We start from the raw sequence: 14,639 nt of genomic DNA on the forward strand, positions 1-14,639 counted from the left end.
TGTGTCAAGTTGATACAAAATTAGCCAGTACATTGGAGTAGGTGTGGCTTTGTTGAAGGAAGTCACTAAGGGTTGGGCTTTAAGGTCTCAGAAGCTGAAGCCAGGCCTAGAGGCTCACTGAGTTTTCCTACCGCTTGCCAGTCTTGATGTAGAACTCTCAGCTGCCTCTCCAATACCATGTCTCCTGTGTGCTGCCATGCTTCCTACCATGATGATAATGGACTAAACCTCTGAATGTAATCGAGCCCTAATAAATGTTTTTCGTTCTAAGAGTTGTCGTGGTCATGACATCTTTTCACAGCAATAAAAAACCCTAAGACAGACATGATTTTGTTGTTGTTCTGTGTATTTCTGTGTGTCTGTACATACAGGTATATGCATGAAGGTGGCCATGGAGACCAAAGAAGATGTCAGATCCCTTGAGGCTGGAGTTACAGGATGTTGAGAGTCACCCAAATTGGGTGCTGGCAACTGAACTCCAGTCCTAACAGCAAGCCACTAAGCTATAGCTACCCTAGGCTATAATACCAAACCAAAGACCAGTGTGTGTGTGTGTGTGTGTGTGTGTGTGTGTATATGTGTGTGCATGTGTGAGTGTGTATATGTGTGTGTGTGAGTATGAATGTGTTGTGTACATGTGTGTATAAGTGTGTATGTCTCTATGTGTGTGCATGTGCATGTGTGTATGTGTAAGTATGTATGTATGAGTGTGTGTATTTGTATGTGTATATGTATATGAGTATGTTTATGTGTGAGCATATGAGTGTGGTATGTATGTGTATGTGTATGTGAGCATGAGTGTATGTGCCCAGGTGTATGTTCCTGTGTATGTGTGAGTGTAGTGTATGTGTATCTGGGCATATGTGTGTGTGAATATGTGTATATGTATGTCTGTTTGAGTTATGTGTGTATGAGTGTATGTATGTGTGTGTGTGAATATATGTGTGTATGTGCATGTATGTGTACACACACACATGCATACGCTGGCACACATACAGAAGAGGTTGATATCAAGCATCTTTCTCAATTACTGTCTGCTATGTTTGTTTGTTTTTGAGGAAGAGCTTCTCACTGAACCTGTAATTCACCATTTCAGCTAAACTGGCCGGCCACCAAGCCTCGGGTACAAACAAACAAACAAACAAACACACACACGCACACACACACACACACACACCAGAAGAAAGGGAAAAAAATAGGGCTTAGTGAAAAATGGCTCAGGAGGCAAAGGTGTCCACGCACGCGCACTAAATAAAAATGCAACAAGTCGCTTTTTAAATTAGACATTTATTAATTTTTACATTATGAGCGATCTGTCTTCAGACACACCTGAAGAGGGAATTACAGACGGTTGTGAGCCACCAGATGGTTGCTGGGAATTGAACCCGGGACCTCTGGAAGAGCAGCCAGTGTTCTTAACTGCTGAGCCATCTCTCCAGAACCCGCACCAGATAACTTAAGATTTGAAGGGGGGCTGGTGAGATGGCTCAGTGGGTAAGAACACCCGACTGCTCTTCCGAAGGTCTGGAGTTCAAATCCCAGCAACCACATGGTGGCTCATAGCCATCCATAACAAGATCTGATACCCTCTTCTGGAGTGTCTGGAGACAGCTACAGTGTACTTACATATAATAAATAAATAAATCTTTAAAAAAAAAAAAAAGAAGATTTGAAATCTAAAGTAAAATTAAGAAAAGAAAAAACGTAGATATGCAGGGAAAGAAGAAAGCACACTAAGGTGCATGGTTATGTGCTCCTCAAGGAAGAACCAAAAGACAGTTTTAGCCCACTTTAACCATGAGGGCTACCCTGGCTAGTTTTATTCAGCTTGACACGGGCTAGAGTCATCTGAGAGGAGGGACCCCCAATTGAAAAAATGCCCCCATAAGGTTGGCCTGTAGGCATTTTCTTAATTTGTGATTGATGGGGGAGGGCCCAGCCCATTGTGGGTGGTCCCGTCCCTGGTCTGGTAATCCTGGGTTCTATAAGAAGGCAGACTCAGTATGCTGGTAAGCAGTGTCCCTCCATGACCTCTGCATCAGCTCCCGTCTCCAGGTTCCTGCCCTGTTTGAGTTCCTGTCCTGACTTCCTCCAATAATGAACGGCGATGTAGAAGTGTAAGCTGAATAAACCCTTTTGGTTTATTCCTATCAGCACTAAGACAAGGGGAGAGGGGGGGGGCTCGGGTGAAGTAAAAACATACAAGGGCTTTCCTGGGGGGGGGGTGGCAATAGGTATGTGTAGTAGTTGGACAGCTCTTATGACATACCCCAAAACTGCTAAGAAAATGTTTTCGTTTTCTCTCCTACATTTGTATTTCCTAAGACATAGTTTCAGATAGGCCAGGTTGACCTCAAATTTGCTATGTAGCTGACGTTACCCTCGAACCGTTGATCCTCTAACTCTGAAGTGTTGGGGTTATGGGAATACCCCCATTAACCACACCGCTTCTTGTTTGTGTTGTTTTGAGATAGGGTCTCTCTGTGTGTAGCCCTGGGCTGTCCTGGAACTCCCTATGTAAACTAGGCTGGCCTCCAGCTCTCCTGCCTCTGCCTCTCAAGTACTGGGATCAAAAAGGCATGCGCCACCAAGCCCTGCCAGGCATCTCTTTTTAATAAGTGAAATTATAGGCTGGTTCCGGAGGTGCCTTGGATGCAATTTTAAACTGACAAAGTAAAACCGGGTGGTATTAGGGTTGTACAAGGGGTTTAGAACGTGTTCTTTTATTGTAAAGAGGAATTCTGGAGAGACGTCTATAAAATTGCACGTTTACAATCGGGAGAGAAAGCCCTTAAGGAAAAGGTCTTCATTGTGTTGGAATTCTTGATTCTCAGCTGATGAAAGGCTTCGATTAGAATCTGCGATAAGGGGCTCTTTTGTCCTTAAGTCCATATTTTCCCTGTTTTGTGTTTTAATTTTTGGGTTGAACTTCTGATCCTTCCATATCCACATCCAGAGTGCTGGGAAGAGCTTTAGGATTGATGTGCCCCCTATGCTGTTTTCAATGTGGTACTGAAGTTGGAAGCCAGGGCTTCCAGCATGCTACGCAAGCTCTCTTGCTATATAGTACATTTCTATCTTAATCCTGTCTCCAACCCAACTGACTCCCCACCTCTCTCCCCCGACCCCGACCCCGACCACCAGCGTCCTTAGGGTCTGCATGACCCCACCCGTCCTTGGTAATTAACTTCCAGTGGCTTGGACCAGAGAGGCTTCAGGAAGATTGTAAATAGAGAGAAGTGCCTTCTCAAGAGATGCCCGGTGGGCGGTTCCATTCGAGCTCACAACCCAGCCACGGGGTGCCCAAGTGGAGCTGATGATGAATGAAAGGTAGAGAAGGAGGCGGGGGAGGAAGGGGCGGAGTCAGGGGCGGGTCTTACTCTGGGCGTGGTCTGGCAGACTCTGCGGTCCCAGCTGTGCCGCCGCGGGTGAAACTGCCTTCGTAGACCCGCACGGCTTCCGCCGAAGAGGAGGAGCCACGCAGAGGCAGCTTCGGCCTTCAGCGCCACGGAAGACCCACCCTTCCGCTGTTCGCAGGCTCCGCCGAATTCCCCCGAGGGCGTGGCTGTTATTAAGGGGGCGTGGCTTCTCGCGCGGAGGTGCAGTTCCAAGCAGGGACAATTCTGCCGATGCCGCAGCGGGCAGTCCCCCTAAACTGGCCTGGAGAGGGCGTGGCTGCAGCTGAGAAGACGTAGTCACCGCTCCGGGGCGGGATTGTCTCTTGATGGGCGTGGTTATCGCCGTGAAGGGCGGAGCCTCCCAATGACAGTTCCAACGGGCGGAGCCCGCAGGCCTCTTCTCACCCTGCAGAGGGCGGGTCTGCCTCCGAGGGGCGAGGCTCCCGCTGCGGAGGCGGAGCCGCGCAGGGGCAGTTCCAGCCGGCCGCGTCGCGCGCACGCCCCGCCCCTGCCGCAGCTCGCAGGCCCGCCCCGGCCCGCCCCTCCGCGCTTCTCAGGCAGCGGCAACGCGGAGCCGGTGTCCCCCAAGCCTGGTGTGGGAGTGCAGCGGGCCAGCATCGCCGAACCCGGAGCGGAGCGCTCGGCTCCGGCCCCGCGCTCCCCGCCTCCCGCCTTCTCGGGCCGGCGGCGGGCGAGCTCGCGGGCCCGGCCCCAGCTCTCCGGTGCCCCGGCGGTTGCCGGCGGTCCCCGCCCCCCGCCGAGTGCATGAGGTTGACGCTACTTTGTTGCACCTGGAGGGAAGAACGTATGGGAGAGGAAGGTGGGCCAGGCTGGGGGGTCGCGGGAGGGGAGTCGGGAGTATCTGAGGGGCGCCGGTTGAGGCGAGGCCGCGCCCCTGCCTCCTAGGGATGCGCCTGCCCTTCGGAAGCCCGCAGGCCAGGCGGTTCCCTGTCACCCTCCCACCCTTCCTCGGCCCCGGGATGAACCTCTCTCTCTCGAGGATGGAGGAATCCCCTCTTCTCATATCCTATCCCCTTTTACCCATCTCCCAGGTTACTGTTCATCCAGCACCTACCTTAGTCCTTAGTTCTCTGTCCTCTGGTCCTCGATCTCTACCGGCGGCCTGGGATGGAGTGGGGGGGGGGGCACCCTTTGATCCAGACTGACCCGGGAAACTAAACTGCAGCAACCTTGGATCTGAGACGCAGACTCACATTTATGGGGCTTTCTGACCTTGAACCAGTCACTAACACTTAGGGACTCAGTTTCCCTGTCTGCATTTTGGGGACTAGGTGAATTAGGGGACTAGTGGCGAGGGAGTGGGGGCGCACAAGACAGCTATGCATCCCGGTTTCGGTGACCGAATACTGCGGTGGTACACCACCATTAACTACCGTCGTGCCGTGACCTCCCCTGTTCCCTCCACCAAGCCTACTATTTAGTCAGTCTTGGCTAGAGTCCTAGCCTTTTTCAGCCTCTTGTCCCTTTCCAGAGAGGTCGCAGGTTTAGATCTGCACTACAGTTGGGGTTCAGAGGCCTCTGGGATTCCTTCAGCCTGAACCAGACACTGGGATCTCCCCTAGGTTTCCTTTTCAAAGCCCCCACAATAGGTTCATCTGGTCAGAGGCCGGTTCTGCCTGCTCCTGCCATTCTGTCTCCCACTCTCACACATCCCCGAAACCCTGTTCGGGGCACAGGCCCACCCTGTACTTAACAACATACTACTTTGCATGCTTGGTTACTTGCAGAGGGAAAAGCAGTAGCTTTGGAGCCTGGCTGTGTGTCCTAAAAGAAAGGTCCCCTCTCTGGGGCTGAGGTTTCAGAGTCTGCAGAATAGAGAGGAGCAGGCCAAGGGAATTTTGCAGGGCTCACCAGCCCTAGGGGTGCAAGGTCCCGGGGATGACTAAGCATGTATAGTGGCTGCCTTAAGGAATCCTCAGAGGGCCTGGCTTTGCAGCCCTCGCCCCTCATCACGGTTCAACAAGGGCTATCACGGTTTAGTTTGTGACCTTGCTACTTTGGCCTAGGATAGACCAGCCCAGCTCTGCCAGTCTGTTGCCCCTTTTGACACTGCAGGCAGGCAGGCAGAAGAAACTGTCACGAGATTGCCACCCTCCACCTTGTTTCTAAATTCTGTTTTGTTTTTTTTACCCCCCTTTGTATACTTGCTGTCACTGAAGGGAACACCTCTGCTCTCCTCTGTGTATTCCAGATGGGATGGGATAGGCTTGGTGACTTTGTCCAAGCAGGACTCTCTGATGATGCGTATCTTTTCTCCTGCTCAGCAGAACGAATAGTCACCCTGTCTAGAAAGGCTCTGGGTGTGAACAGGGCAGGCTAGACCACCAGCAAACTTCACTCTTAAGAATGGCTCCTGACTGGCTTCTACCCCTTGCAGGAAGCGAGTTGCCTGTGTGTGCGAGCTGTGGCCAGAGGATCTATGACGGCCAGTACCTCCAGGCCCTGAATGCTGACTGGCATGCAGACTGCTTCAGGTAAGATGGGCTGGCTGAAGGGTGGGTACCCTCAGCAAAGCCTGCCTGTGACCCGGATGTTTCTCCCGGTGTTCTCCTTGCCTGTGATCTGCAGCGGGTCCGTGGCCTCAGTTTCCCTTTCTTAAAATAAGGAGCTTGTGTGCTCTGTGGGGTGTATGTGTGCATATGCATGCACACGCACATCTGTTGTTGCCGTCGTCGTCGTTGTATTGAGGGGGTGGCAGGTGTGCATTTCATGAGCACACACAGAGGTCAGAGGACAGATGTTGAGAGCCAGTTCCCTCTCTCCACCTTGAGGCTTTCTGGATGTTCTCTGCTGTGGTGTTGCTAATTCGGGCTAGCCAGTTGGGAGCTTCCAGCCGATTCTCTCCTCCCCGCCTGGAAGTCGGGAGTGCCGGGATTATGAACACATCCTCAAACTCCAGTTGCCTGGCTTCTCTAGCGAGCACCTTTACCACCCACTTATCTCCCCACACTCCCCTATATATTTTTTTGAAACAGGGTCTTGTAGTCCAAGCCTGGCCTGGAACTCCTGAGCTCAAGCCATTCACCTGCCTCAGCTTCCCCTAAGTGCCCCACGCCTCAGCTTGTCTTTTAGACTTTAACTCCCTTAGGAGCTGAGAAGGTCTCAGTTGGTAGAGGGCTTATCTAGCATTCACGAAACCCTAGGTTCGATCCCCAGCACCACATAAAGCAGGCATGTGACACGTGCCTGTAAGCCCAGCAGCACTCGGGAGATGGAAGCAGGAAGATTAGAAGCCTTCAAGTCAGCCCCTCGGCTGAGTGAAGCGTTCAGGGATAGTGGGGGCTGTGCGAGACTCCGTCTCAAACAAACAAAAATCTTCCTTAGAAAACTGATATGTAAGTAATGTATGCTGTGCTGTGCCAATAGTACGTTATATGTAATAAGAGTCCATACATGTTCAAGTGTGATTGTGTATATGAGTATGTTTGTGTGCCTGTGTGTGGTGCACATACGTGTATGGGGAGGCAGAGGTAGACAGCAGGTGGCTTCCTTAAGTGCCCTCCACTGTAGTTTTGGAGTCAGGGTCTCCCACTGAATCTGGACGTCACTGACTTGGCTAAGTATGACATCTAGGGATCTTCCCATCTCCACACTGCCCCCTCCAACCCCAGCACTGGACTTACAGATGCACACTGCCGTGTCTGGCAGTTACAGATGCACACTGCCGTGTCTGGCTTTTTTTTTAATGGGTTCTGGGGAATCTGGACTTCAGTCTTCATGCTTGTGTGACAGACTCTTCACCCTCGAGCCATCTCCCCGGCCCTCAGATGTGATTTACCTCCCCTCCCCCTGGTGGAGTTTGCCACGAGGAAGCCATGGTAGAGGGGACAGGCCGAAGAAGGCAGATATTTGCTGTAGCCTCCCTGAGCTCCCCTGCTTCAGGGGAGGGAAAAGAGTCATCACATCTCAAGGGAATCCTAGCCACTGTCCCTAGGCCATAGCTGCCTGTAAAGATGTGTCAGCCAATGAAAATAGCCCTGACTTCCAGATACACAGAGACCAAGGCTATGGTCAAAGATGTAGTAAAGAAATTGGCACTCATAGGTGAGGCCCTGTCTCAACAGATAAAGACTGGGCATCCTTTTCTGACACTTAGGAGGAATCTGAATGCTTTACATAGTTAGCAGTTAGTTGTATCTCCCAAGGACAAATTGGAGGACAGAGAGGTTCATTCTTCTGCCTGAAGTCACATGACCAGGAAGGAACAAGACTACGCAGTGCCCACTCTGAGGCCAGGAGAGAGGCAGGTGGCACATTTTGGGATTGAAAGCTCATCAGAAAGTCTCAGAGAGGCCTGTGAAAGGATCTTGACCCCCCAGAGAGCCATTCACCAAGGCTGTGGGGACTGTCGGCGATGAAACACGGTAAGTTAATGGATAGCGAAGTTAGGAGACCAAGTTCAGAGCAGTGAGTTGGTTGTGGGCATTGACTGCCAGGAGTAGGCCCTTCTGGAGACAATAGAGAGGCAGCAGACAGCTGGGGAGCGTGCTGTTGAAGATTGTCATCTCAGTGGGCAGATGGCACAACTTGGCAGGACGAGACTGTCATAGTAATTTAGGGGTCTGACTCATTAGCCTGACTTAAGATTGTGACTGAGGAGGGAGGCTCTCTGATACGGAAAGGGTTACATGGGACTGAGGAATCAACTCAGCTGGGAACATACTTGCCTGAGGACCTGAGTTTGACCCCCGGAACCTACAAGTATAGTAGTGGTGTGTGTCTATAATCCCAGCCCTAGGGACATGGTGGCGTGTGACAAAACCTATCCTGGGGTCTACTCACCACAGGTAGGAAATATGTTACAGATCAAATACAAGTACCACCAAAGTCCAACTTTTTGAACCTATGAGTTTTACTGGAGTTACTTCCAGGAATATTGGTGAGGAGTTGCTTACAGAAGTGATTTAAAGACAACTGCATCACCAGAGCCCAGCATGGGCGACAGCTCACAAAGCTGGGAACCTGGAGCACACTGCACAACCTATAGGCAGCCTCATTGGGTTAGAGAGTGTCCTTTCAGTGATTTAATTGGTCTTCTTGCAGGCAGCCTGTCTGACTTCTGCTTCTTCCAGTCAGCTGCTCTTGTATGAGAGTTCTCTTTGCAGCTTAGCCCTACTGCCCTTCTAAGAGGAACTCTTGGCTTTTATTGCTTCCTTTGGCAGAGAAGGACCAACTGAATCTGGTCAGTTTCAGGGACTTCCTGAAGAGCTGTTTTGTTGTTTGCCTTTCTGGATGGGATATCTCTCTCTCTCTCTCTCTCTCTCTCTCTCTCTCTCTCTCTCTCTCTACTCTTTACACAAAAGGTGGAGACAAACCAATCCTTGGGGCCCCCTGGCCAACCAGCTTAGCCATCTGCCAGACCCAGATCTCACTGATAGACCCTGACTCTGATAACAGTGGCTGGCTGCTAAGGAACCATGCCTGGGCTTGACCTAGAGTCTTCACATACATATATACAAGCATGAGCACATACCTGCATGCGCTCAGCACATAGGGTGGTAGAGGTGAATGGGAGAATGATCCTCAGAAAACTCAGATTGCACATCCTTAATCTCGAATGCCCCCACATGAGGGCTGCAGCTGAAGGTCAGCTGGTAGAGAACTTGCTTAGCATGCACAAAGCCCTGGGTTCAACACAGTATAAAACAGGCATGATGGTGTGCTTCTAGTTCCAGAACTCTTGAGGTGGAAACAGGAGACGCAGGAGTTCAAAGTCATCTGGAGCTACATAGTGAGTTCAAGACCAACCTGGGCCGGGCGTGGTGGTGCATGCCTTTAATCCGAGCACTTGGGAGGCAGAGGAAGGCAGATTTCTGAGTTCAAGGCCAGCCTGGTCTACAGAGTTGAATTCTAGGACAGCCGGGGCTACACAAAGAAACCCTGTCTCGGAAAAAAACAAACAAACAAACAAAAAAAACAACCAACCAACAAAAGACCAACCTGGGTTACACAAGACACTGTCTCAAAAATTTTAAAACGTCCCCAAAATGTATCAACATGATGTCACCAGTAAAAAGTTCCAGGCTGGACCTATTATGACAAGTCATAGTCAAAACACGGGTAACACTTTTAAGTCCTGTAGGTTGGGCTGGAAATGTCTCAGCAGTTAAGAGTGTGTGTTGCCCTTGTGGAGGACTATAGTGTGACTCCCCAGCACCTCTGTTGGGGTAGCTCACAGCCACCTGTAATTCTAGCTCCAATGATACCCTCTTTTGGACTCTACAAGTGTGCGCGCGCACACACACACAGAGAAAGAGAGAGGGGGAAGGGGGAGAGGGAGAGGGATCTAAAAAAGAACATTACATATAATTTCCTTCAAGGAGGCTGGAGAGATGGCCCAGTGGTTACAAGCACTGACTCCTCTTCCAGAGACCCCAGGTTCAATTCCCAGCATCTGCATGGTGGTTCACAGCTATCTGTAACTCCAGTTCCAGAGGATCCGATACCCGGTTAACAACAACCTCTTCTGGCGTCTGTGGACAAGAGGCACACATTGGTGCACAGATATGTATGCATGCAAAATACATGTAAAATATTTTCAAAATTGTAAAAAAAAAAAAGATTCCTTCTGGATATGTGGCTAAGTCCTATCTGAAACATAAATTAATTGGCTGTTTATTTAGACTTGGGCCCCATTCCCAAGATCCCACATTGTACATAGGCCATTCCACAAACCAAAGTCATGCCAAAAAACCCCAAACAGTTGTGATCTCAAACATCTGAAGTTATAGTAGTAGTAGGTTGGGTCACCCACCATCAAGCATGCATTCTCCCCAACTGCCCGCCCTCCCTCCCTCTCCCCTTCCCTCCCTCCCTCCCTTCCCTTCTCTCCCCTTCCCTCCCTCCCTCCCTCCCTCTCTCCCTCCCTCCCTCCTTACTGTCCCCTTTCCTTCCTCCCTTTCTTTTGCTCCAGTGCTCACAGTCAGATTCTAGAGCCTTAGCACAGGCTAGACAATATACCACCAAGCTCCACCCCCAGCCCTTGGATTTTTGAGTCAAGAGTCTTGATATATAGCCTAGACCTGGCTCAAATTTTGTTTTTTATGCCCAGTGCTAGGGTTATGGGCATGTATTACCACACCCAGCTACAAGCATTCTTTTTCCTCTGTGTGTGCGCAGACACACGCATACATGCGTGCATATGTGCATGTGTATGTATGTATGCATGTGCACTATGGTGTGCATGTAGATAGGTATTGGGAAACTCGGATTGTCAGGAGGCTCAGTGGCAGTTGTCTTTGTCCCCTGACCCATCTTGCCAGCCTTCCACCTTATTTATTTATTTATTTATTTATTTATTTATTTATTTATTTATTTATTTGAGATAGGGTCTCTCTCTGAACCTAGAGCTTGCCATTTCAGCTAGGTTGATCAGCCAGTGAACCCCTAAGGTCCTCCTGTGCCCGCCCGCCCCTCGGGACTGGGGCTCTAGATAAGCACCATTGTTCCTAGTGTCACATGGGTGTTGGGGATCTGAACTCAGGTCCTTGTGCTTGCAAAGCGAGATTTTACCCATTGCGCCGTCTCTGCAGTCCTCAAGCATTCTTCAGTATTAATGCAGCCTAGCATAACCATTCTCCAGCATATGGTATTTCCTGACTTCATGTGGGGAATAGAGATTCAGCCACAGCAAGCACTTCAGTGCTGATTGTCACTGCTCGAGGTGTGGGATCTGACTGTATCTCTGTGGAGTGGAATGGGCTCTGAGGAACAGCAGGTCTGTACTGGGGACAGGGTGTCCATTGCCAGAGTTGGGGGCAGGTTAGTCCTACCTGTCACTTGAGTAGCAGTTAGATTTTCAACGAGTCCAAAGGGAATCAGGAAATTATCTCTAGGGGGCCTCATAACTGTGAGGGAAGAAAGGCATGAGAGAGCCCCAAGGGTAGCCCTTTGTTGTCTATAAAAGGAGGCAAGGGGCAGACTGCAGGGTCCCCCACTCCATAGCACCTAAAGAAGGGTGAGACCCAGCTGGGGACTGCAGGGACAGAGCATGTTCAGCTGTCTCTGAGGTGAGGGATGCAAGGGCCTCGATGGGAAGGGCCCACAGTCAGTGGAACCTGCTACCCCTGTATCAGAGCCAGAGCCCAGAGCCCTCCTTCCCTGCTTCCTCACCTATAGTCAGAGCCTAGTGTCCCTACCTCCCATATCCTGGCCAACACCAGGAAAAGGGCTCAGAGAAAGATCCCTGCTGTCCTGGGCACATGGCAGAGGCAGTTAGCCGGGCTCTCCACAGAGCACCCAAGGCTCTATTTCCAATGACTTTAACCTCTTGGTGACATTGAGACCTGTGTTCCCTTTGTCCTCATTAAAACTACTTAGGCAGGAGGGATGTGTGTGACAAGGCTAGACAGCCACCAGGTAGGGGAGGTGACATCATGAGTTGTCACAGGCCCTGTCTTCCGTGCCTTTCCATGTGCTCTTCCAGATGGAACACCCGGGGTCCCTGAGTCAGCTCTTCCCAAGCCCCTGCCCTGTCCAGGCCCCCTCGGGACAACCTGCCCGCCAGAGCGCTGTGTACTGGAGCAGTTTGACTATGAGGAAACAGGCACAGAGCTTGTCTACGTGACCCAGGGCTCCGTGTGGCCTGACTGCGAGCCTGTATGTGTAACTAGTGCGTGCTCTGTCCTGCCCCTCCTTGATACAGACTCCGGCCTTCTAGCAGGAATGCTAGAGAAGACACCAGAGATAGCATTCCAAGGAAGTGACAGTGAAGTACAGAGTGGAAGGAAGCGAGGGAGGAACGCGGCGTGCTCAGAGGCACTGAGGCGGGGTGTGGTGGAGACGTCCCAGGAATCAGCCACGCGCACTGCGCACTGCGGGGCTGACATGTAGGGCTGGCATAGAATCATCTATGGCTTTTTTTTTTTTTTGGGGGGGGGGGGCTTTTGTTCCTCACAGTGCTGGGGACCAAATCTAGACAAACACTGCTAAGTCTCCAAGCACTACTGTTTATTGTGTGCGGGGTGGGGGGATCTGAGGTAATCACTCAGTAATATATCGATCGCTTGCCTTAGCTGCTCATTCCCCAGCACTGACGCGAAACTTTTTTTATTTGTTTACATTTACTTATTTGTTATGTGCATGTGGAGAGTAAGGGACTACTGGGAGTTTATTATTCTGGCCTTCCACCATGTGGGTCCCCCCCTCCAGGACCAAATTCAGGTCGTTAGGCTTAGTCGGGGGCATCTTTCCCTGCTAAGCCTTCTCACCAACCTTGTTGGGAGGGAGGGAAAGAGGGAGACAGGCGGGCACCGAGTCCTGGGAATTGAACCCAGGGCCTTATGAACACCCGGCAAAGCCCTATCAGTGTACTGTGTTCCAGCCTTCCAGCTGCGTCATCGTCGATGCTTGTCTAGGGCAAGGGCACTCAACCTGCGGGTCACAACCTTTTCAGAAGTCGCATATCAGATATCCTGCATACCAAATATTTACAATTCACAACAGTCACAAAATTACAGTTACGAAGTAGCAATGGTAATAATTTTATGGTTGAGAGTCAGCCCAACTTGAAGAACTATATTAAAAAGGCCACAGTGTCAGGGAGGTTGAGAAGTGCTGGCCTGGGGGGACCTGGAGGAACCTGCAGAAGGTTCCCTGGCTGTGCATCTTTCCTGAGTCCTCTGATCCAGGCTCTGAGTCCCACTGCAGTGTCTTTGTCCCTGGCCTGGAGGAAATCCCAAGCTGACAGAGCAGGGAAGGCCGGGCCGCTGTGACATTCTCTGGAGAAGCTCTCAGTTGACAGTGCAAAGGCATAAGAGCCCTGGGTTTCATCATCACAGGGGACCCTGTCTGTGCCCCACTGCCACACTTCCTGGTGGCTCTGCCTCCTAGAAGACTAGAGCCAGGCCAGCCGTCCAGGGTTTCCTGGGCCCCCTCTGTGTGCCACGCCTGCAGGGTCCTTTTCTGTGAGCTCTCGTAGCCTGGGTAATCTCCCTAGAGGCTGGGTGGGGTAGCCCTGAGCCAGGGCTGGTGAATGGGCCGTGGCTGATAGTGAGCCTCAGCTGGGAGAAAGCTCTCATTCAAGGAACCTCCCGTGTAAGGAGGCTGAGCTGACCATGGGAAGTCCGCCTCTGTTCCCTCGGGGATGGCACCGGAAGAGACAGCTGCTCTGGGGCTTGTCCTTGTCCCTAAAGAGGCCCAAGCACTTGGTGCTGGTGTCCAGGAAGAGACCAAGGAGCACACAGGATACAGGGGACTTTCTCCAGACCCAGAGGGCGGAGTCAGAGAGGTGGGGATAGATCCTTCTCCACCTCCCTAATTGTACTCGTCTACATCCCATCTTCCTGCCCGTAGTCAGAGCCCCTCACACCGTCCTTGTTTTCCTTGCTATGGAGTCAGAGCCTACTTCCCTCCCTTCCACTTCCTTTCATAGAGTCAGAGCCTAGCTCTCTCTTCCTAAGGTCAGAGCCCAGATCCTTTCTCCCTGCCTCTTAACTTGGGCTCATAGCCTAAACCACTCCATCCTCAGTTCTCCACCTGTAGTCCTAACCTAGATCCCGTGTTTTCTGACTTCCTACCTAGAGTCAGAGCCTAGATCCTTCCCTGCCTACCTCTCCACCTTCAGTCAGAGCGAGGACCACGCCTTGCTGACTTCTACCTGAGCAGAGATCTCTCCCCCTCTTCTGTGACCAAAGCCCAAGCCAAAGCCGCTTTGGCTGTTTCCTGTCAGGCTGAAAGAGGCCTTCCTCAGCCACACTTCTGCCTCCTCCCCTGTGCTGTGGCCACACAGGCCCTACCCCCTTCAGCCTCCAATCCTGAGCCCCCGCGGGAGGATGGGGAAGCTTAGGCCAGGCCACCCATGGGCTCCTCCAGGCCTCCAGAGACTCCGGACAGAGCTGCAGAGGATGCAGCCAGCCTTGGCCCTGAAAAGGACCCTCTGCCTCCGCCTCCGTGGGGCTAAGTAAGTGGGAAGCCCCTGCCCCACCTGTCCTGGGCTTAGAGGGTGGGGCTGGAGGTGGAGGGGACTAAAGGACAGGCCCATCTGGGGACTGTGTGAGACAGAACTGAAACTCCGTAGTGAGGTGTGCCGGCCATGAGGGAAGCAGGCCGTACTGAGCTGTTGGACCTTCTGGTACCTTCTCCTCATGACTCTGCCCCACAACTGCTCAGCCTCTCCCCTGGTGTCCTAAAACGAGGAGGGAGGAACCTGTCTCTGGGACACTTAGCCCAGTGTCCCTTGCCACAGAGCCCCTCATCTATTCCCTCCTCCCCAGGACCCTC

General features: G+C 51.7%; 1 protein-coding gene across 1 annotated transcript in view; it reads left to right on the forward strand.

Annotated features, from left to right (window-relative positions):
• The first annotated feature begins 3,915 nt into the window (after positions 1-3,915).
• Positions 3,916-14,639, forward strand: part of Limk1 (LIM domain kinase 1) — a 32,418-nt gene continuing 21,694 nt past the window's right edge. Inside the window, exons 1-2 of the mRNA XM_021222497.1 lie at positions 3,916-4,218; positions 5,797-5,893. Coding sequence (XP_021078156.1) covers positions 4,164-4,218; positions 5,797-5,893 — 152 coding nt within the window. The 5' untranslated portion in view covers positions 3,916-4,163. The remainder of the gene's footprint in view (positions 4,219-5,796; positions 5,894-14,639) is intronic.

The sequence above is a fragment of the Mus pahari genome, chromosome 23, assembly GCF_900095145.1.
Source record: "Mus pahari chromosome 23, PAHARI_EIJ_v1.1, whole genome shotgun sequence".
NCBI classification, from domain to species: Eukaryota; Metazoa; Chordata; class Mammalia; order Rodentia; family Muridae; genus Mus; species Mus pahari.